This window comes from Raphanus sativus, chromosome 2 (genome assembly GCF_000801105.2).
Source record: "Raphanus sativus cultivar WK10039 chromosome 2, ASM80110v3, whole genome shotgun sequence".
Lineage (NCBI taxonomy): Eukaryota > Viridiplantae > Streptophyta > Magnoliopsida > Brassicales > Brassicaceae > Raphanus > Raphanus sativus.
The window spans coordinates 38824134-38849037 of NC_079512.1; the positions used below are offsets into that span (position 1 = coordinate 38824134).

Consider the following 24904-nt stretch of genomic DNA (forward strand, 5'->3'; position numbering starts at 1 on the left):
ATTTAACCAGCAATAGACACGTGTCTTTTGCTAATTTCCTAATACACTAATTACGTTCATGCACACGTAAGGCAAATCTCCCAGTCATTAAAAGAAACAACGCCATATAATTTTTTTTTGAAAAAGGGCTTACTATTAACAACGCCATATAATTAGTCACTTAATAGTTAATACACACTCATATGAATATCATAAAAAATACATGCCCTCAATGACCACGTATATTTGAAAAGTGATTAATAATCTTCCAAGTCTGAAGTCGTCAAATGCTTATAGTAAGGTAATAGTTTCTGCTAATCCAACTACGAACTTCACTTGCCACTATAAATGTAGAATCGTAGACACACACGTATAACAATTAGTTTTTTTCTTTTGCATTTAAAAATAAAACAAAAAAAGATAAGCAAGCAAAAAGCTTATATTTGCTTCAATCAAAAAGAAAATAAATGATATTTTCGGTTGTTTTTTCTCGGCTACTATTATTCTAAGCCTGGAAACTAAAAAAACTACCACTGAAATGCGGATTAAGCATCGTAGAGTTAAACTAGAGTTTGGATTGAATTTTCTTTTTTCGTATAAAGTAATAATACTAACAAACCTAAAGGGGGAAAGAGAAAAATAAGAAAATGGGACACCAAAAGGGAATGAATCTGTGAAAATAGATTGAGATTCCGAGAAAGTCACCCATTTTCCGGAAAGTCACCTCATCACTAAATGGTCCACCACCATAAATTCAGGGTCACCAATCCTATTATGTTCTTGGGTACACGCTCGTCACCTCATCTTCCGTCATCACATGTGCATTATAAAAATAAATTATAATCTATAAGAATTACAATATGTCTAATTTATAATTATAATAACTATAAATTAATAGTAAAATGTTTTTTAAATAGTTGTAACTTTATAAATTAAATCTTCACAGATAAAATCAATAAAATACTTATCTTAAAATTATTACTCCTATTATATTATTTGTTATTGTATCAATAAAAAATTATAAGTTATTACCATATTATAAAAACTTACCAAAAAATATAAATTAATATTAGATGTACATTATTACTATTTCATGTTGTCATTTTTCAAAATCATTATGGTGATGGCACATGCAAAATTATTTTTTAAATTCTATACAAAAGAAGTTTTAGGATTTACATGCATATTAATAAAAATTAATTTCATATTTTAAATTTTTAGTTTTTTTTTTAATTTTATTGATTCCAAATAAGGTTATACTAGTCACATTTACAGATTTTATTTATGTTTTAGGTATAAAATGAAATACCTTGGTTAAATATAAAACATTAATCTTTTTGAGTAAATAAAACATCAACCATTTGTATATAAAAACATCAATTTTCGTATATAAAGAGAATACTCCCTCCGTTTCATAATAGATGATGTTTTAGAAGGATAATTTTGTTTCAAATTAGATGAAGTTTTGAGATTTTAAGGTTACTTTAACTTTATTGGAAACTGTTCAATCAATTAGATTTTACAGTCTTTTTAATTATTGGTTAACTGATTTTAAAATTATATCTTTAAAATATTTTTTATTAAAGAAATATAATTTTTTTAATCTTTGTGCATTAGGTAAAACATCAAGTATTATGAAACAGAGGGAGTATAAATTTATAACACGTTGTATGAAATAGTTTAGCTACTACGTTCCAGCAAAATACTATGTTTAGATTTTGCATTAAAACAGTTTTAAAAGATTCCATATTTATTATGGGCTTAGATAAACTGCATCCATGCAAGCTAGTGTTGAATTTACGCTTGAACAGTTGTTAAGATTCACTACTATGATACATTTAGATGTGTTCACGAATCGAGTAATTGTTGTAATTTATGGGTAATATTCGACTACATATGTGAACACGTTTCTGCGTTGTATTTGTGTGTATCGGCTCCTCTAATTTGTCCGTGATAAATAAATAAAAAATCGTCCGTGTTTATCGAGCGTTTAAGCTTTCTTCTATATATGATTTATTATTGTTATAATTGGTTGGATAAATAGTCTTAAGTTTAAGGAGATGTATCATTACACGTGAGCTAACCTCTTAGCCACACACACCTTTTATCTCCCTCACTTAAAATCATTCACACCCATCAAATGATAATAAAAAAGTGTTGCTTCTAGATAATATAAAAATAAAATCATTTTCCGGAGCCAAATAAATGTGTAATTTGAAAATGTTAGTTTAAAATAATATTTCGATTTAAATTATCAAAATAGTAATGTTCTGATTCAATGGGCAATTGTTTGGCTTATCAAAATTACTACCTTCTTGAGCCCCTTTTTTACTACATTTATATTCTCTTTTCTTTTTAGTCACCACCTTTAGCCTTCTCTAAATTTTAAGATTCTCAATCTTTTATTCTTTTTAGTTATAATGTTTTATTTCTTGGTGGGAATCTATTTCAATCAATTATATATCCATTTTTTAGGTTCTACGGTTGAAAACAAAACCAAGTTGGCACCAGTGTCTCAGTAACTCAGTTAGATAAATGACCAGTAAAAACAATGGATCATCGGAATTAATTATTAATCTCAATGGATATTTTTACAACTATATACAAGATCATCCTGTTATTAATAGAATAAATCTAAGAATAGAACCCTTCTTTAAAAAGGAGCAAAGCGATATGTTTAATAGTTTACGTCGCTTTAAGTGTGAACCTAGATTGTAACCCGTAACTATCCATAAACTTATGATAGAAAAATATAACAAATCAACATTTTACTCGCATGAACAATCAATCAATTGTTAAGGAAGACGTAATAAATCATTGCAAAGTTGTAAGAAAATAAAATAAAAATAATATTCATGTTTACTACAAGCAAAATTACACCATAATTATAATACATTTAAAGAAAATAACAAAAGAAGATGGATTAGTAAGTACTACTAATATTCTTCTTTTTCTCTACAAATTGCAAACTATAATTACAAACTATTTTTTTTCTTCATTAAACAATCCCACCGAAAAATAAAGCGGGATCGTTGAAGAGTCTTATCTATAAGGACTACCCATTTCCCCCAATTTTTAACATTAGACTTTTCCCGTGGGACCTTCTAACTAATTTCTAAATGGATATATGAAAAAACAAATTAATTAGTAAGTAGTTAACAAGCTGCAGAAGGATTAGTGAAATGGCTGTAAAAGCGAGGCTTTGTGACGATGGAGAAAGCTCCCTTCCCCGTTTCTCCATCAACCGCCACCGTACCTCCTCCGCCTCCTCCAGCAGCACCACCGCTGAGTCTCTCACAAGAAGGGCACATCGTCAAAGTCGCCGGCGGCATATGCATGTAAAAAGGCTGAGACATTTTTAAAGCCTTAAGATCTTGAAGCTCTTTTTGAAGCCTTCTATTCTCATCCGTTAAAGTCTCACAACATTTCTTCAAAAACTCACAATCCACTTCTGTTTGCTTTAGTTTTGTCCTGCCCAGTTTAATTTTTTTATTTTTTAAATGAAAAATAAAAAGTAATACATGGACTAGAAATTTCTTGAATTCAAATCAATCTTATTTACCTAGCCCTCCTGTTTTGGAACCACACTTCAACTTGCCTGGGCCTTAGATTTAGCTGTCTTGCAAGAACTTGTTTTTGCTTCTGTTAATTTATAGAAAATTTATCGAGATATGATTAACGTAAATAAGAAGAAAATAATTAGACTAATTAAATAAATAATTAAAGATATCATACGGGATTAAGAGTGCTATGAACTTTGAAGCTATCTTCAAGAAGAGCGGATTGTTGTTTAGTGAGTCTAAGCTTTTTACGAGCACTAACACCTTCTTCGTCTTCATGATCATCACTCACTCTCGAACACACCACTCTCTCCGTCGTCTCCTCCGCCTCTTCTTCGACATCACCGCCTAAAACTTCTCTTTCTCTCTTTACCCTTCCGCTCGAGAAAGATGAGATTCCGCTGTGAGAAGAAGTCTGTCGAAAAATCTGGTCTCCGGCGCCGGCATCGGTCATCTCAACCGTCTTGGTCTTGTAGCTCTCACCGGAGAGGCTTAGGGTCAAGGACGGATCGAAGTGGTGCTCAACGGTGGTGGAAGATTTCTTGATAGCATGACTGTAATTATTAGGTGTTGGCGAGAGGCCTAAACCAAGAACAAGACCTGTGTTGCAAGAATCATCAAGACCCATCTGAAGGTTATAAAATGATCTTCGAACTTTCTCTTCTTATAACCAAAGCTTCTTTTTTAATTTGTTTGTCAAGAAATTATTTTGGTGAAGTTTGGAAGATAACTCTGGAAGGAAATGAAACGGAGAGGCTTCTCCTTTAAAAAGGAGAAGAGAGAGGTTTTTTTGGTATTTTGTTTTAATATTTTTATGGGTGGGTGGCTCATAATTATAATTAACTCTATAATTATAATTTGTAAAATTTTCCCTTATGCTTAGGTTATTTTCTGTATTTTTTGGAAAAATAAATGTGGGAACTTATGATGTCACAGTTCTCTTACCTTTTATTTTCTCACTTATAAAGGTTGACCAATGAGCATCCCACTTGCAACTATTATTCCAATTTCATAAATTCCCACATAAGCTTTTATCGTATCAAAGTTATATCATTTTGGATATTTTGGCATACTTTCTTAGAAACGTGGTTTTAAAATTTTCTTTTTATTATTTTAACCAAGAATATTTAGACAAAATATGCATTACTCATTATACTCATCGCTGTAATGTGAATTGTTTCATTCATCTTGTATCATTCATCTTCAATCCTAAAAGTAATTTAAAAATAATTGAAAATTATGTTTGTCAAAAATAAAAGAATAGAAAATTATGTCCAAAATAAAAGAAAAAAATAATAGAACTTTTGAGTCTAATAATCTTACTTTGGATATTTTGTCATATTTTCTTAGAAACATGGTTTTATTTGAATTTTAGACAGTTTATAAAAATATTTGAATATATTTTAGTCTTTTTCAAAAAAAAATGATTAAAAAATATTTATTTTCTATTTTTTAATTTTATGATTTTATTTATTTAATTTATTTAGGTTTTATTTATGACACATCACAATTTTTATCCATAAGTAAACCATTCTTGTTACATTTTTAACTTGATGAACAAGTAAACTAAGTTGAAAATTATTATGAAAAAAGTATCAGGTTAAGGATTTAAAATGCTAGTCAGAAAAAATAAAGATTTAAAATGTTTAAAAGTACCACTTTAAAGATTTTTTATATGATTTTCTCTTATTATCAATTTTAAATTCGGAATTCATAATATCGTCCCAGAAGAGTTTCATAAAACTAAATTAATAAGGGGAAAGGTGGTAAACTGGTTGACACTGAGTTATATAAAATATTATTTATCAATTAATTAGTCCTAGTATTATATTTAGAGAAATTATCTTCAAAACATTAAAATGTGTTTTAACCAAAAGAATACACAAACGACGACCTAAATAATTTCATTAAAAAGATAAAATATTATTATATTTTAGATATATAAATATAAATAATTATTTACATAATTAATAAATTAATAAGAATAATATTTATTATATTTAAAATACATTTTTAGTTTGCTTTAAAATTTTTGTTTTCAGGTTTTTCAAATTTCTTTTGAAATCCAAAATTCTTTTGAAACTATTTTTAAATTTAGATATTAATTTATTTACCTTAAAAACATAAATTTAAATCTAAATTTTCAAGGCAAAGACGATAAGACAAAGTAATAATTTAGTGATTCGATAATCTAATCTACTCCATCCGTTTCAAAACAATAAATATTTTTAGAATTTTCATATTTTTTAATAAATATTAAAACTTAGTTATAAATGTACAGTTTTTTAATTTTATATTTTCTATATTTTAAATCAATAAAATCTTTAAAATGTAATTAATATTTTTGACCTATATAATTTTTATTATTAATTAAGAAAATTGCATTAGAAATATAAAAAATTGAAACAAAATATTTCTCTAAAACATCATTTTTTGAAACCGAGGGAGTAATGATTCAGTGATCTCCTAAAAATCACATGCGTGACTATTTTCTGTTTTCATCTTATTTTTTTATAATTAAAATATTATTTCAATTTGTTTTCTAGACCATATCAAACTAATCGCATTATATGTCAAAAAAAGTTCGAGCATATAAAAGACCTTAATGATCCGTTTTTAAATTTATTCACATGAAAGGTAAAGTTGATGAATAAGCTTTGTGTGATATAAATTCAAAAAAAATCATTCAAATATTGCATTTTATTTTATAACGACTGCTATTTTAATCTTTTAATCCAGATTATATATATATATATATATATATTATATATATATAATAATTCTAGGGGAATTTTCAAATATATACCATTAGTGAATAGATTATTAATATATAATGAACTGAGTTTAAGTTTTGATTTTAAATAATTTGGTGAAAATCCAAATTGCTTCTTTAGAAATATTTTTTGTGAAACAAATGAAGTGTTTTCGACCAAAATATTAATGTCTCGAGCTTTTACTTTAAAAAGAATACCAGATAATAAGTATGGAATCACGGAATTTTTTTTTCAATACAACTTATATTTATGACTTCTTTAGAAAAGCTACTACATGCTAGCTGGACGTGCAAAACCACGAAGAAATGTTGATGTTTATGTATAAATTATATGCAGTTAACTTCGTTTAAAATAAAGATTTTTTTGGCATTAAGTAAAAAATTCATGATTTTAAACAAATTTTAAATAGATAGACACTGACTTGTGAGAAGGGTGGGGGAAAACAGAGCCAATAAAAAAAGAATGCGGAAAAGAAAGGGAGAATAAAGACAAAAGTGTAAAATATGTCATATTATATAAGAAAAAAAGATGTCATATTATAAGAAAAGTATTGGTGCATACAAAAATAGTAATAATGGTGTGACCCCAATTTTTAATACCTTTTCGGATGGGTTTAGATGATTGGAAAGACTATTTTTAGAATAGATTTGGACCAATCAAACCTCAACAAGAAAAACAAAACAAACCTTAGTCACACAACCGTGTTACAAAAACAAAAAAAAAACCTTGGCCACAACCACAGCATAAACCAACAAAAAGATGCATGACATACGTTTGTTGATCAAATTTATAAGGGAAAATTGCCAATAGAGAACAAAAAAATAAGGGTGTTGTCCCTTTGGTATAAATCATTTTTTGTCCAATTTTTCTCCTTTTTACCCTTTGTATTTCTGAAAACTAATGAAATAAATACTTTTGTGAATCAAAAAAAAATTAAAAATATACAGAATTAATAAAACACCTATATACACATGCTGGTTTTTTTATTTTTTTTTCAAAAAGTTGATAAATAAAAATTTGAAAATACGTTCTACTAAAGGTAGAATGTGCCTTCTACGGAAAATGGTATAGTAGAAAGCGATTTCTAAAATAAACACGTTCATCTACTATTTTTAGAAAGTACATTCTACTATTTACTAATTTTCTAAGAAAGTGGAATGCGCATTCTACTAATCCTAAAGCTATCTACTTTTCGTCCGGAAGCATCTTCTACTTTTATTAAGTATTCTAAATTTCGCGGAATGTGTTTTCTAAAATGTACTCTTCCGTCTACTAAAAGTAGAAAGCGTGTTCTAGATTTTTGTCAATGTTCTAAACTTTTAGAAGGCGCCTTCTACGGATAAGATACCTGTTTTTTGCGAAAATTAATGAAAAATTCAGTTAAGGAAATATTCTAAAAATCTCCTAAAAATATTCTAACTTCCTAAAACGTGTTATTTTCGATTTTACTTGTCAAAAACTTTTAAAAAATGATTATACCTTGTCTTCTTCATTAATCTATGGGTTTTCCATAGTTTTTCTTTTGATTTTTTTTCACAAACTCTTATTCTCTATGATACATATCTATACAACATGTGGTGTTTTGAAATTAGGTGCATTTTTTGTAAAGTTTAATTTTTATTTTATAAAGTTTACAAATTTTATTTTTATTAAAGTTTTATTAAAAACATTTTTAAAAGTTTTATTTTTATTAAAAAGTTCGATAAAATTCAAAAGGTTACAAAATTTTAAATTTTTTATAAAAATAAAATTTGTAAATTGTTTTTTATAAAGTTAGTTTAAAGCTTTTATTTAAAAAAATTAGTAAAGTTTTATTTTTATTTTTATAAAGTTTAAAATTTTTATTTAATTAAAGTTTTATTAAAAACATTTTAAACTTTTTATAAAAATAAAACTTTGTAAAATGTTTTTTAATAAGTTTATTTAACGTTTTATTAAAAATTGTAAATTATTTTTATTTTTACAAAGTTTATTTTTATTAAAACAATTAAAAGTTTTATTTTATTTTCCCTTTTTAAAACGTTTTTAATTAATTTTTAAAAAATTCTTTTAGTTTATTGTGTTTAATAAAAACTTTAAATAAAATTTATAAAATTTGTAAACTTTATAAAATAAAAATAAAACTTTACAAAAAGTTTTTAATAAAAGTTTAAACAAACTTTAGAAAAATACATTTTAATTTTTTTATTTTATTAAAATTTTTGATAAAATTAAAAGTTTACAAACATTTTAAACTTCTTATAAAAAATAAAACTTTGTAAACTGTTTTTTATTAAAAAATTCTCTTTTTAAACGTTTTTAATTATTATTATTTTAAATTATATTAGTTTAATGTGTTTAATTAGATTAATCAAGGGTTAGTTTTGGGATTATGAAAAAAATTATACTAAAGGGACAACTAAATGATGGTTTTATACTATAGGGACAACCATGCTGAATTTTTGTTCCGTTTTGGCAATTTTCCCAATTTATAATAGGAAAATTGGAATAAAAGTAGAAAGATTAGGAGAGAAATTAGGCACCATCTATCTATCATGCGATGCCTCACAGGACATGAGAGATAAAAAAAAGAGAAAGACCAACCAATTACGAAACTCACAAACAGTATAATTGTCTGTCAAGTTCGACACGTGTCAGTTTCCGACATGTAGGTCCCTTCAATGATTTGGTATGGTAGAGTATCTAATTCCAATTCAGCGCCCACATTAAGGCGTTTGAGTATTTGTATTTCGTTCTTTGAACAAAAAGAAAAGTATTTTGTTCAACAAATTTGTTAAGGTGAGAGTAAAACATCTGTAAAACGAGGATCAGTTTTGTAATCGGTTTATACCGGATTTATTTGGTTTAAATATGTAAAATGATTTGAAGCTATCTTTTCCTTTTTACTTTAAAAATAAAATTGATTTGGGTTTTGTTCAATTGGTTTACTTTTGTTTTAAAGTTTGTAACTATATGAAAATAGATATTCAAGACAATTTGTCTGGTCCGGGTAAATTGAGAAAACCGATTAATGTATAAAAAAGACAAGGTACAATCTTAACAATTTTATTTTTAAAATTAATTATCTAATTTTATAGTGGTAGGGACCTAAAATTTAAAAGCCGATAATAATTGAGAAACATGTACTTTGCGTTATGTGCAAAATGAAATATAAAAACTAATAACTATTTGTTAAAGGAACACATGACTAATATACAAAAGAAAAAAAATCAACAACAGACATATAACAAATATCGAAATAAATGAACTTTTTTGTTGACAACATGATTTTGTTTAAAAGCGTGGAAAACATGTCCTAAGTTTCTGAGTTGGTTAATCAGATAGAATGCCTAGTCTGGAATTAATTATTATATACTTCTTCCGTTTTTTATATAAGTCAGTTTTAGATAATTTTTTTGTTCCAAATTATAAGATGTATTCAGTTTTTTATGTAAAGTTTACTGACAATTAATGTTATTTGACTAATGATAATAAACAATCTATTTTATTATTGGTTTTGTTATGGTTAGATAAATAATTAGTGATGTTTTTTTTAGAAAATGTAAAAAATTAATTATTTTCTTAATCTATGTGAACAATCGTAAAAAGATTTATATTAAAAACGGAGGGAGTAGAATATTCTTAGTTTCTGAACTATAATTTGCATAGCAAAGGAAGAACTCAGCTGGATGACTGATAGAAGCATTGTCTGGTCCTTTTTTGTCACCTTCCGGCTCTGCGGCCAACCAGACATATTGCTTTCGTGTCTTTATTTTTGTTCTCTTTCAATTTATTTTATTTTCCTTTTTATTTAACTATGCAGCACCCAGTTTTGGGTAACAATAATGACAAAAGATCTATCCATCATCACTTTAGATTGTAACAACTAACAAAGCAACCAAAATTGACGGTCTATCTACGTTGATCAGAATATATACTATGAATTATGTGCGAAAATATTGGCATCCAGGATGGATTTTCTGTTTTCAAATTATTTCTTTTGCCGAATGTCAAAAGGAATATTATAATGTTATCATACATTATACATATATAGAAGATTATTGTCGGACGAAACTTATTCTAACTATATATCATGTCTTAAGCGTGTGCTTCTTAAAGGCTATCATAGTTTGCACGCTTAATGAACTTTATAAACATACAAACCCCTCATCTTTTTTTGTTAACAAAGAGCATCTGAGAATTGAACATAAATATTTTTTTTCTTTTTGTGAAGAATTATCAACTATTCGTATGTTCTAAAGTTCAAAAGCTTGCAGCGAATAATACCCTCAAATGTAAACGCGCGCGAATAGTTGAACCATATTGGAGAATAGAGAAAGGGATTGATTGATTATTTAAATGAATAACCGCAATAATCCATAGGATAAAACTGCATGATTATTAGGAATATAGGTAAATATTCTTCAATCACGTCGAGATCTTGACTTTGTAAAGAGACGAATCATTGAGCCTTTGACAGCAAAAGTCTACTCTAGGAATATACTCCCTCTGTTTCATTATAAGTGTCGTTTTAGACTTGTGCACACGAATTAAAAAAACATTTAATTTTGCATATTTTCAATATAAAAACATCATTACCGATACAATTCAACCAATAGAAAAATAGAATGGAGAATAAAGTTAATAAATTTTGCATTGAAACTTTAAAACGACACTTATTTTGCAACGAAAAAAAATTCTATAAAACGACACTTAATATGAAACAGAGAGAGTATATCATTTACTAAATAATCAGGGTAAATATATATATATATATATATATACACACACATAATATTACGAGCTATTTGGGTTGGCATCGTAACAAAAGAAAGATGGACTAGATTAGAGTAGAATACCACAAGAATTTGGGTGTATAAAACTAATATAGAGATTCTCGGCAATTTTTAAAGATTCTGTGCTAAAGTTAATAATAACTCACAGAATTACGATAATGCACAGATGTTTAATTTTTCTTCCATGGACTGATATTTACATTCCACACTACTAAAAGTTATGTCAAATCAACTAAGCGTGTACGAGTTTGAAATCGTTGGGGGTGTAATATACATATACACTTAGGGAAAATAGTGAGTCACTGTAGTGGATTAGTGACTAACTGACGATGGACTCTCGTGTCTATAAAGACTTGTGAACACAAGCATCAATGATGCAAGCTTTGTCTACCAAATTCATATAGATATAGTTTTACACGTATGTGTATATATCAGTATATGTGTATGTGGTTGCGAAAAGCAAGTTAAAAAGAGAGGAAAGCGAAACGATGACCTTTTTTCTCTCTTTTGATTCGGCCTAATAAAGTCGGTGCGTCTCTCCGTGTCTTCGTCCTTCGGAATAGTCTATTCTCATCATTGTTAGGTATCAACATTTTCTTTTGTCAAGTTTTGTAGTATAGTTTGGGTCACATTGTATAACGATTTAAAGGATATTTTTTCCGCTTACTCACGAAACTGACGTTTTAAACGCACCCCCTTATACTTGTTATATTGATTCTGTTTAGATCGCGAAGAAAATTGTTTAAATAGTATATATGAGTGTTTTACTTAGCTCGACGAATAAATCTCACCTTGGTCGTTTTTGGTAACTTTAATATGCTTAAACGACGTTGTTTTATCGTTCCAAACTAAAATAATTAATATTCTAAAAAACACTATACCTAAATATCGAACTCTGGTCTCACTCAAGCAACAAAGGAAACAGAAATCATTGTTGTACTGCAATTATATCAATAGTGTAACAGATTAATAATTATTTTAACACATTTATAATTTTTTGAAATATATTAATAACTGCAATTATATCGTCCCTGACAGAAGACCGACACGTGACAATACGTGACTAGTCTGAACCACTTTAGTGGGGCCAGAATACCTATTAAAAAAAAGGAACAACAGTGTAATTTTGTAATTTTTCGCAACCAAAGATCTTGAAAGATATTTGGGTCCTCACTCCTGATGGTGATTTTTACATCGATGTCTTTTGGTAATTGGTATACATCTTCTACATTAGCCGTCACTATCAGTTTTTATTATTATTACTATATGATTATTTGTTTTTTAGTATTATCATATTATATGGCCCACAACTTTAGGTCGTTGCTTAAAAGAAAAACTTTAGGTGGTTGCTTTAATTTTACTTACAAAAAGGCCGCAATATGAAGCCGAAGTATAAACACAACCCAACTGTAATATAAATTAAATTTGAATCCATTAGAGAAATTGGAAATTAGGTGGCAAAAAGTTTAGGAAGTAAACTAATAAAATCGAAAAGCTCACGTTCTAACCATAATAGCCCACAATCTTTCAAGCTGTTGGAACTAGGCCTCTTACTGTATAATTTCAAATCCATATCTATGACCCAGATTCTAGTAGGGCCTTCGCATATTCGAAATCGAAAGTGACGACATCGTTTTACACAGATACGCCATGAGTCTATGAGAGACCACAATTAGTTTCAATTCCAAATATATGACTAATAAATGTTTTAGATTACTTTATTCCAAATATTTAATTCACATCGTTTATCAAAAGAAATTAGGAGATGAGACGAGGAGAAGCGAAATCTACAAAATAACACCACACACACCAACACAAACTATAATAATAAAACAATATTTTAGTATTGCTAGGATGCACTCTAACAGTGATAAGAGTATTCGCATTGCTAGGATGCACTCTCAGAGTTTCTCCTCTGTACTATATTAATATTTTAGTAAAATTTATTTTTCTCACTAAAATTTAAATAGTTCAACCACTAAGTTTTTTTTTTGATCAAAAGTTCAACCACTAAGTAAGTAACACTTGGAAAGCTGTGTTCAGTGTTCTTTTAGATTGTTCTCCTCTCAGAGCACGTTCTTGACTCTTTCCTTACTCGTCTCGTATTTTTATTATATTTTATGTGTAATAGATTCTTTTAAAAGACATTGTTGATGATGTTCTAAGAAAATTCATTAAACTTTTGCAAAAATTAATTTATTGAAAGTTTAATCTCTATAATATTATTTGAGAAGTCAATTTTCTACGTGTCGCGCTCACGTTAACTCTCACGATGGTTGATTACAATGATACCCTTAATGAATTGAAAATATATTTATAATTACTATGCTAAAACAGATTTTCCTTTTGAATAATTTCTATTAGTGAGAAGTTTCCTTTTTCAGATAACACATATAATTAAAAACATTTATAATTTAAAAACGAATTTGAAATAATAAAATATATTTATATATGAAATGATTTGATAAAAAGGAAACTTAACAAAAATAATTTTTATATTGAAAAAAATAAATATTTCCCTTAAACATATTCTTAAGAAATATAACTATATTTTCAAAGTAAGAAAACGTTTTTATATCTATATATTTTCTCAAATAATTGCAGATAAAAATGTGATTAGATAAACCAAGATATCTTTAGCTGAATAATAATATTTTATAATTAGTATTAATTATTTTTTATTCATTATTATAATATTTATTAACTAATAACATTTTATAATTACAACAAAACAAAAAATCTCTATAAAATATTTTACTTATATAAAATAATTTCTCAAGAAAAAAATTAAGAACCTGGTATTTATTTTTAATCTTAAATGATATTTTTATGAAAATTAATTTTACTAGAAGAATATTTTGAACAAAATAATTAAAAATGGTTTTAAATAACATAAATCTAGATAGTTTTAATGAAATGAACATATTAGATTTTGCCAGAATTAAAAATATATATTTTTGATTAATATTAGTTTTCTTTTTTTTCCTTTATATTTGTACAATCCAACATATCTATGATAAAAGCTGATAAGCAAATCTGAGTTATTATATTTAAGATTATTTGAAATAAATTTCAGTTTACTTTTATAAATTTAAGATATAACATTACTTAGAGCTTACAAAATATTTTAATTATTATAAATATATATATGTGTTCATGAGCTTACAAAATTTTATCAGTTATTCTTCTTTATAGCTTTCTACTTATCATTGTTTTATTTTTTAAAATATTTTAGAAAATCAACATATATCAAATTATATAAATATTATGAAAATATATTTACACATTTAAGATGAAAAACTGAATTAATGCGAAAAACAAAACTAATTTGATTTGGTTAAATAAAGAAACAAATTATTTTATAGTAATGTTTATTTATTTTTATACATATAAATCTCTATAATATTATTTGAGAAGTCAGTTTCCTACGTGTCGCGCTCACGTTAACTCTTAGTTGATTACAGTGATACCCTTAATGAATTGAAAATATATTTATAATTACTATGCTAAAACAAAATTTTCCTTTTTAATAATTTTTATTAGTGAGAAGATTCCTTTTTCAGATAACATATATAATTAAAATATTTATAATTAAAAACGAATTTGAAATAATAAAATATATTTATATATGAAATGATTTGATAAAAAGGAAAATTAACAAAAATAATTTTTATATTGATAAAAATAAATATTTCCCTTAAACATATTCTTAAGAAATATAACTATATTTTCAAAGTAAGAAAAACATTTTTATATCCATATATTTTCTCAAATAATTGCAGATAAAAATGTGATTAGATAAACCAAGATATCTTTAGCTGAATAATAATATTTTATAATTAGTATTAATTAAATTTTATTCATTATTATAATATTTATTAACTAATAAAATTTTATAATTACAACAAAAAAATGTCTATAAAACATTTTACTTATATAAATAATTTCTCAAGAAAAAAATTAAGAACCTGGTATTTATTTGTAATGTTAAATGATATTTTTATGAAAATTAATTTTACCAGAAGAATATTTTGAAAAAAATAATTTAAAATGGTTTTAAATAACATAAATTTAGATAGCTTTAATGAAATGAACATATTATATGAATTAAAAAATATATATTTTTGATTAATATTTAGTTTTCTTTTTTCCTTTATATTTGTACAATCCAACATATCTATGATAAAAGCTGATAAGCAAATCTGAGTTATTATATTTAAGATTATTTAAAATAAATTTCATTTTACTTTTATAAATTTAAGATATAACATTACTTAGAGCTTACAAAATATTTTAATTATTATAAATATCTATATGTGTTCATGAGCTTACAAAATTTTATCAATTATTCTCCTTTATAGCTTTCTACTTATCATTGTTTTATTTTAAAATATTTTTAGAAAATCAACATATATCAAATTATATAAATATTATGAAAATATATTTACACATTTAAGATGAAAAACTGAATTAATGTGAAAAACAAAACTAATTTGATTTGGTTAAATAAAGAAACAAATTATTTTATAGTAATGTTTATTTATTTTTATACATATAAATTACGGTTTGCTTCAAACCATACTAATAAATAAAACTAAAATGTTAACTAATTGTTAGAGATTATTTCTTTTGTAAAACATATATGCATGAGATTTTAAAATATTATCGTGATATTTATTTATGTATTCTGAATCGATCAACAATGAAGTTTAGTTTTCTAATTGATTTTCAAAACAATATATATATATATAATGCTATTTATAATATTACCAAAATTTATTTGAAAATCTAAAAAACAACCCATTTAAATTAAAATCACAAATTATTCAAAATTTTAATATATTTAGAATAAAAGATATATTATAATTGATTTCAAAGAATTTGATGTTGTCTAATATACCCAAATAAAAATCAGACCAATCAGATATTACACATCCAAAACCACATGTCTAACTAAAACAATATAATATTGTTTATATAAATTATAAAATAATGAAATTAAACTATTAATACATTATTACAATATATTTACTTTATATATATTTATACCCGTGCATGAACACGGAAGAATCACCTAGTTATAAAATAGTTGACACTCATCATTCGTGTTTCTTTAATTCCTATAGGAGGAAACAATTTTTCACTTTCTCTTATTTTTTTTAAATCTACTTGTTTCTTGGTGAGAGACTAATTGAGAGACACTCACTAAAAGTGCTCTTATTATTTTGCGAAATCTCACTTGTTTGTTCTAAAGCTAAGAGCATTAGTATCCTTAGGGACTCCACAAGTCCCTTAAATCTTTTTTTTTTTTTTTTTTTTGTTCTGGTCATGGTAATCTAAGGGACACTTTTATTTGTCCCTTATATAAGGAATTTTCTCCATTATTTTTCTTGGTCTTCTTCCCTTTTTCTTTAAGGGATGGCTTAAAGGCCTAGGGATATTGATGCTCTAAGGAGACCAATTTCCTATAACACGAGGAATATATGCATATTGATTCAATCATTAAGTTTCCATTTACTTTGAGAACCAAAATAATAAAGATACGATCAATCTTTAGTTCTGTAAATAAAAGTAAATTGTTGGCTCAAAACCCCAAAAGATCTAATTCAAGAATTGTCTCGTGGATTAGTAAAAAAGCTTGAAATACTTAAGTCAATAATTCAAAAGTCGTATCTGCTTAATTTGTCTTACTCGTTTACATATGTCAGGCACTGTATTATACTAATCAACTATACGATATTTAAGCTTTTTAATCGCGAAATTGAAAGGATCAGTTAATTTTTTTCCACTGCAATGAGAAACCAGTATTTGTTAACATCTTAATACTCATTCAACGAATCTAATTAGATGCATTGGAGTGCTTGCTTAATATACTCTATCTGTTTCACAGAGAATGTTACTTATATATTTTTCATGTATATTAAAAAAACTGATTGAAATTCATTTATATTTGCGTTAATATCATTAATTTAATCGATAGCATTTTAGATAAATAGATTTATTTATAAGATAAATGCATTTTGTAATTAAAATTGAACTAAAATTAAATTTAAATTATATTAAAATTTATAAAGTGATATTTTTTAAGCAACAATTTTTTTTAAAGGTTACTTAATATAAAACAAAGAAAATAGTATCTAAATTTACGATTTTCCTTTTCGAGGGTAAGACTACTCATATCATATGTACCATATTTATATAATCTATACACTGACATCACTTGACTCCGTCAAGATATTTGTACTCGTCTAGAAGACTGATTCTTCAATAGCGTGTTGAAAAAGGTCTTTTAGTTAAAATCGTGTGGTGTTAAAAAATAGTTAAAATTTTGTTTGTGGTTTTCTGACACTTTTTCTTGCAACCAGTTGTTTTTTGTAAACTGGATTATCCAAAGAATGTAATGTTCTTTTTATTTTTATTGTCGTTACTCTTTGGGTCTCAGGTCAAGTCAGCCATTTGCTTTTTCATCTAGAAGATTATGATGGTTCAAATATAACTCATAACTACAATAATGAAACAATCGTGAGTTACAACATAATGAGACAATCCAAAATATAGATAAACAGTTAAGAAAGAAACAAGCAAAGGTTATTTCATTCATCTAGCTCTCTGGAAGGTGAATTCCTATTTGGATTATATATGTATGCGTTTTTTGGTCAACGATTTTCTTTATTGAATCAAACCACAGAGATTAGAAGAGGATATATATATATGATGGACTATAACACAACCATTCCCATCAAATAAAAATATCTGCTACCACATATAGATGCTGAAATAACATAAACTGCCGGAGTAACAAACACGTTTGTTGTGACTTTTTCTTTCAATAACATACATGCGGGAATAACAAACAATCCAAAATCTCTGTTTATGTGATATATTTTCTTTCCTTTCAATTTAGAAATACTTATAACATTTTTTTTTGTCAGCGAAATACTTTTATAACATAAACATATTATACCATTACTTTGATAAAGTTTGCCTTGTTTGAAATAATCTTAAAGTACCCATAACCTTATTCTTTTTTTTTTAACACAAACCCATAACCTTATTCATTTTTACATTTATTTGAATTTTAGGAGACCGATACCTCTTTCCTCACCTGCATACTATATGTATACAGTACAAACAGAAATCCACTTGTCATCATTCTTTGTTAAGTTTCCTCATATATATACATATTCATATTGATAGGCACTACGAAAGATAGGTACCTAGACAACAACAAACCCCATTGAGAAGCAGAGAACATATTCAAAAAGAAATGGGAAGAGCACCGTGCTGTGATAAGACGGTGGTGAAGAAAGGGCCATGGTCGCCGGAGGAAGACGCCATGCTTAAGTTCTACATTGAAAAACACGGCACCGGCAACAACTGGATTCAGCTCCCTCACAAAATCGGTATTTATATAAAACCACTTTAATTTATTTTACTTTTCAGATACAACATAGTTTATCGCATACAATTTTAACAATGTTACATTTTGATAAAAGGGATCAAGAGATGTGGAAAGAGTTGTCGTTTGAGATGGCTTAATTACTTGAGGCCTAACTTAAAGCATGGAGGCTTCACTAATGAAGAAGATTACATCATTTGTAGCCTATACATTACAATTGGAAGCAGGTTTATTATTTATATTTCTTATTCTAATGATATATATATATGATTCGTGCGCTTTTATATACAAATCTGCATTTAGATCTGGTGTATATTAATTAGATTTTGTTGATGAAGGTGGTCTATCATTGCTTCACAATTACCTGGAAGAACAGACAACGATATCAAGAACTACTGGAACACAAGGCTTAAAAAGAAGCTAATAAGTAAGCAAGGGAAGGCAATTCATCAACAACTTAGTCTCAGACTCGAGCCAGAAACAATATCGAAAAGATCATCGTTTGGTCAAAACCAGATCCTAATGATTCATGATGAGAATTCGAAACCGCCGTTGAACCAAACCTTACACAACCAAAAGGCGGATCCATCAATAACATCCTTCGCCATGGAAGAAAAAAGAATGGACGTCAAAGATCCGGTACTGGAATTATTTTCTTGGGAGCAAAACAGGGTTTGGTTTGATATTGATCATAATGCAGCTTCGTCTTCTTATCATCATCACGCATCCCCACACTTGAACTCCATGACTACTACTACTAGTAGTAGCATTGGTACTAATTCATCTCTACAAATGTCGCACTACACCATAAATAACAATGATCAGGGTGATCAAGAGATGTTCTTCATGGCCGGGTTTGATAATCTTCAAAACGAGCTATTCGATGAGATAATCAATAACAACACGGCAGAATTCGAGTTTCGTGGAACGGAGACGCTGGACAATAACTGCTTGGGTCATGAAATCAACTCCTTCGTTGATTATCCTCTAAAAGATAATGAGAGATGATTGATTAATGATTTGTTAGATACTGAATATTATATATCTTATATGTTTACGTGTTATCTTTTAGGATGTTGAAGGTATGAACAATAAAACCCTAGTGTTTGTAACATATTTTTTGTTTGCCTTTTTGCAGTTTGAATAAATGATATCATTTTGTTTTATTGGTGTCATTGTTCATTTATTAATGCGAAAAGCTACTTTTGTGCTCTCCTGAGTCGTGAATAAAAAATTCAGGTAGATGCTGAAATAATGGGAATCCTAGAACTTGATATCTCTACAGTTCACACAAATGATATGTTTGTATACTTCTTTTATTTGGACTTTCTGTGGTTTATGCCGGTTTTTTATCCGTCAATATATATTTTAGTGTTTATTAATAAAATCTGGCGTATGTAGTAGTAGTGAGCAGGTAGGAGGGAACCATTCATCAACACCATAAAGATCAAAAAGCTAGGGAGGCTTTGGGAAATTAGGTGAGATAACCAAACAAAAATTCATAATACATTATCTAACCAAAATTACACTCTCTCTCCTCTTTTCTCTTCCTATCTCTCTCTACTCTCACTCTATAAAACTAATTTTATTTTATTTTTTGGTCATATCATAAATAAGCCCGATAAATCTGTTTCTGACTTAGTAGTGAGTATCCCCAAAAGTCAAGACATTGTTATCAACTTTATTTGGATTTCGTTGGATACTTCTATAAAGAGAAATATATAAATTTTAACCATTTCATATGAACGCTAACATAGGTCGTCACTCGTCATATTGTAATTGAGGTCAAAATCATTATCATGTTGAATTATTTGTTAAATGTTTCTTTTGTAAGTCATTATTACTTTGCATTATATATTAAATTTTGCATTAATGAAAAAAAATAGATCTTTTTGTTACAGAAGTACAAATAAATTCCCCTTAAATTCCCACAAAGTATACATGTAAAATTGAAAATAATATAGGTGTATGAAGAGTGATTGTGTGAACAGCGGTGATGCAATGTGTGAAATGGACACATACCAAACAAATCAACTACAATTTTGCCACCAATTTTCTTGTCACATTAAAAGACAAAAAAATTATCACATGTTCCTGGTTTAAGGTTCAACTTGCGCATCGACTTGGTACAGGGTAAAAGAAATTATGACACATCATTTCCATTTTTAATCGGTACTTAGGGTTTGATTAGATGAGATTGTAGCTCTAAGAGCATCATTATAGGTGTCCCATGATTTTGGGCCCTTAGATATTTTTTATTATAATTGGTATGTTAAGAGACTTAATTAAGGGCATTTTTAAAAATGCTGATTATTGGTAAGGAATTTATTTTGTCCCCTAATAATTTAAGTGTTTATTTTAATAAATAATAATATATGAAAGAGAAGTTTTATATAAAACATATAAAACTCAAATTCAACATTAAAATTGATAATTTAAACAAATTACAAAGAAAAAAAACATCACAAACATCATAATAGAAAAAAGGAAACAAACATTTTATTCAATTCATAGAAACTTTATAAATTACATTTTAAAATAACCAAACTCTCAATCAGATGAGAAACAAACAATAAAAAAAATCAAACAGTTGGTTTTTTTTTCTTCCACAAGAGAGGATCAAAGTATAAGCTCATCATGACATGATGATTCAATGGAAATAATGTTGTAAGTAAATACAGGGAGGGGTAAAGTGGAAACCTCAACAACAGAGGTGGTGTGGTGATAGAGGTGATGTCCCCATACCGGAGAATTCTTCTTCAATGATTAAGTAGTAGTACCTCTGCAAACGTAACCCTACTAAAAACATCACCAAAAGAATAACACTTTGGTCAGGTCACCCAAATCTACGCAACACATGAAAATTCAATATAAAACTAAACTCCTTTTTCAACCATGTTCTTATCCTAAGCTCTCTCTCTCTCACACACACATACATGGAAATACCACACGGATAAAAAAGTAAAAAAATTTCTCAGTGCTAACGTTATTAGAAACTCATTCATACAGAACACTCTCTAATTGATAGATAATCGAACAATTAAAAAAACAAAAAAAAAACACAGCCTTTAATCAATAACTTCATTGGAGGAGTATGAAATAATCTTGTGTGTAAGGTCGGAACAGGAAGAGAAGAGTGACCCTGATCAGGGATGATCGCGAGTCGAGGAGAAGAGGAGGCGACAAGAGAACGAGAGCAGACATAGAAGCCCTTATTTTAGACCCAATCACGTTATGCCACGTTGCCTTAAGGACCAAAGAAATGAACACTTATTTTAGGCCCATTCGGGATGGCCTTACTGATTTTTGATTTATTTTTGATCCAAAAAAACATAAGGGCTGGCCTAAAGGCCACTGATAATGATGGTCTAAGTATTTATTAGATTTTGATCCGCCCTTAAAAAGACAGATATATTTTTGTTTTACAATTTAAAAAAAAAATATTTTTTTAATTTGTTTTTCTAATTATATTTATATTTTTATTTGTATAATATTTTTAAAATAATTAATAAAATATTTAATAATTATATTAAAATATTTAGACCATTCATGTTTTAGTAGTACTGATTTTAGAATTGAGGTGGTAAGTTTGATTTAAAAGTAATGATTGTTTCATAATTAAAATGTAAAAGAAAAAAAAAGTGGTTGTCCACCGCTTCTATAACCCGTCTCAATAAAAGCTTATAATCGGCTATAAGCCCAAAACCAAAAGTATATCAGTTTAGTTTCCCGGTTTTTGTGAGTTTCTATGTTCTGGACCAGACTTCTAATCATGGGCTTCTGGGCTGTAATTTTTCATTTTACGTTTATTACTATGATTACGAAATCCTACTTTAATCCAAAGACATACTGTATTTGATTCAAACACCCCAAAAAATATTTGATTCAAACACCCCAAAATACGAAATCCTACTTTAATCCAAAGACAAATATTTGATTCAAACACCCCAAAAAGTATAAAATTTATTCTAAACAAGTAGCTGACAAAAAAAAATTCTAAACAAGTAAGAAAAGTCGACCCAAAACACAAACAACAAACCTAATAACACAAACCCACAAGAAATCTCGACCAACTGACTAATCATATTATGTACATTTGGGTTTGCATTTTTTTATTTTTTTTATTTGCGTATTTGTCGGGTGTGTTCTTGTTATGGAGTCAATTCATTTTTTATTATTTATAATTATCTTTAGGTTATACAGTCAATTTTTATTATTTATAATTACTTTTAAAAAAATTTACTAGTTGAATTCTTCACATGGAAACTACATTGATTAATTTAATAGAAATGTAGTTTGCAACATTCTTTTTTATTTGAATGTAAGCATAGTGCTATTACACAATTTTATTATTTTTGATAAAAGAGTTTATTTGTCACAAATGGCAGTATATCAAATGTTTTATAAGTGAAATTGAAAAATAGTCGTTCAAAAAAAGAGTGAAATTGAAAAATAAAGAAAATACGTGAACTCTATATTCATGACTAACAAAAAAGGTAAAGTTTTTGTGTTGGAGAAAGCTTCTGCAGAGACAAGAATAGCTTTCGGCCTTTTGTCTTTGAATTATATACAACTTTGAAAGTTGAAAAATCAACCTTTGAATCGTCATTCCATGGCGACGTTTTGTGGATAGTATACAAGAGAATCATAGACCTTTTCTTATTTAATGATTTGGAGCTGAACTTTTTTTCTTTTTCTTTCGAGTTGTACCTAGAATAATAATATAAGATTAATTTGATTTGGCACATACACCGTAGTGAAAAGAAAACTTAGATACATATCAAGGTTTTACATAAATCGAACTTCAAACTTAAACTTTATTATTCATGGAATACAAAGCTCGTTGAAAAACGTAACGTCATGTCCTCAGAGTTTCAAACACTAAGACATATACTACTCCACGAAGAAAACAATGCCATCACAAAAATGTGACTATGGGATTTTTTGTCTGCCTAGTGTTCTTTATTACAAAGAGGTGTTTAGCTTTCGGTTGTAAGATTCAACCTATAAAAAAACTAGGAGTGAACGAAAAGCAGATGATGCCTTCATTTATATCTTCATTTATTTATACTTTATAATTTTACTGTTATTACTTTCCACCAATACTCAACCAATCAAATGTACGGTCGTATAGCTATGATGATTGTATTTTATAATACTTACATGGTAAAAGAGCTGTAGCAAATATATACTGGAATAGAATGACATATATAACCACTAAAGCAAATTATAAAAATTCAATTGAAAACATTACGGATAAATATTAATATTTATTTTTAAAAAGTATTAATATTTAACCCAAACATAAGTATTTATATTTGGGACATGGAAGCAACGTAGGCCCGTGTACCATGGTCATATGGCCCCGGATGCGTCGGTCTACGCAAACATAACATATCAACCAATGACAAATATACAAATACAAGGTTGGTCGAAAATGGTAGAATATATTTGCGAAGTAACCAATCAGAAAACGTTAGCAGATGTTCTCTGTTTTCTTTTGCCATGTGAATCCCACATGCCGCAGTGACATTTGACAACTATCCCAAAGACATTCATTTCGCATCTGTGCATTTATTTAGAGAAAAAGAAAAAAATAGCATCACGATGAGAAAAATGACCAAAAGAAGTTTTATTGAAGGATAAATATGCATTTATAACTCTTCGGTTAATTAATTTAAGACTTAGGGTTTAGAGTCAAAGGGTGGGGTTTTAGGAATGTGTTCAAATTTTTAAAAATAAAAAATAAATATTAAATTTTTCAAAACAAAAAGATGCTATTTTGGTCATATTATTTTTTGAGTTCTATTTTTGTGACAAAAACTTAAAAAGTGTTATTTTAGAGATTTGCCCATTTATTTACCGGTTACTCCATCATGATTATAAAAATCTATTAAAGGAATTAATTTAGTAAGAATTAGTTTTGCATAGAATGTATAAATGTGTGCTGAAGATACAAGGTTAAGATATTAGGGTGTTATATCCACATCACACTCGAATTCTAAAAGACATTAAATAATATATAAAAATTAGTGGTAATTCAGTAATTAAATTGAAAATCTGTAATAAAGATGAATCTAACAAGGTATTATAGTTTAGATCTTAAATATTTTAAACCCTTAATTAATATAACCATATTCGACTTGTATAAATGTCGTAATTAACTCGATCGACCGATAAGAATCATCATTTTGAAGAAAGATATTATATCCCACGTCAAAAAATTTAAAAGATATTAAATAATATATAGAGAGTATAACACCTTCATATTTTCGAAAAGATAGCATTACCAATAAAATATGAAAGAGAATATATTATTTATAACGAAAATATATTTTGCATTTATTAGATATTATGGGATCAATCTAATGATTCATATTTTATTGGTAATGCTATCTTTTAAGTAATATTTTTTAA

The 24904-nt window shown here is 27.3% G+C and overlaps 2 protein-coding genes and 1 long non-coding RNA gene across 3 annotated transcripts; 1 reads left to right on the forward strand and 2 right to left on the reverse strand.

Moving 5' to 3' along the window:
- Nucleotides 1-2811: 2811 nt before the first annotated feature.
- On the reverse strand, nucleotides 2812-4323 carry LOC108818928 (homeobox-leucine zipper protein HAT22). Its single transcript, XM_018591887.2, has 3 exons — nucleotides 3715-4323; nucleotides 3542-3621; nucleotides 2812-3450 (listed from the first exon to the last, which is right to left on the reverse strand). Exons 1-3 carry the CDS (start codon nucleotides 4165-4167, stop codon nucleotides 3135-3137), a joined length of 849 nt encoding a protein of 282 aa, XP_018447389.1. The 5' UTR covers nucleotides 4168-4323; the 3' UTR covers nucleotides 2812-3134.
- Nucleotides 4324-18144: 13821 nt separating this feature from the next.
- Nucleotides 18145-19655, forward strand: LOC108840418 (transcription factor MYB87). Its single transcript, XM_018613249.2, has 3 exons — nucleotides 18145-18491; nucleotides 18585-18714; nucleotides 18826-19655. Exons 1-3 carry the CDS (start codon nucleotides 18356-18358, stop codon nucleotides 19493-19495), a joined length of 936 nt encoding a protein of 311 aa, XP_018468751.1. The 5' UTR covers nucleotides 18145-18355; the 3' UTR covers nucleotides 19496-19655.
- A 1306-nt stretch (nucleotides 19656-20961) lies between these two features.
- LOC130498969 (uncharacterized) lies at nucleotides 20962-21740 on the reverse strand. The gene is made up of 2 exons (XR_008937968.1): nucleotides 21629-21740; nucleotides 20962-21283 (listed from the first exon to the last, which is right to left on the reverse strand). It is a non-coding gene; the product is annotated as an uncharacterized LOC130498969 (long non-coding RNA).
- Between the last annotated feature and the right edge of the window lie 3164 nt (nucleotides 21741-24904).

Coding starts and splice junctions, on each gene's coding strand:
- LOC108818928 (XM_018591887.2), bottom strand. CDS start 4,167: ATGGGTCTTGATGATTCTTGCAACACAGGTCTTGTTCTTGGTTTAGGC. Junction 3,622..3,714: donor TTCATAGCACTCTTAATCCC/GTATGATATCTT, acceptor ATAAATTAACAG/AAGCAAAAACAAGTTCTTGC. Junction 3,451..3,541: donor TTCCAAAACAGGAGGGCTAG/GTAAATAAGATT, acceptor TAAACTGGGCAG/GACAAAACTAAAGCAAACAG.
- LOC108840418 (XM_018613249.2), top strand. CDS start 18,356: ATGGGAAGAGCACCGTGCTGTGATAAGACGGTGGTGAAGAAAGGGCCA. Junction 18,492..18,584: donor TCAGCTCCCTCACAAAATCG/GTATTTATATAA, acceptor TTTTGATAAAAG/GGATCAAGAGATGTGGAAAG. Junction 18,715..18,825: donor TACATTACAATTGGAAGCAG/GTTTATTATTTA, acceptor TTGTTGATGAAG/GTGGTCTATCATTGCTTCAC.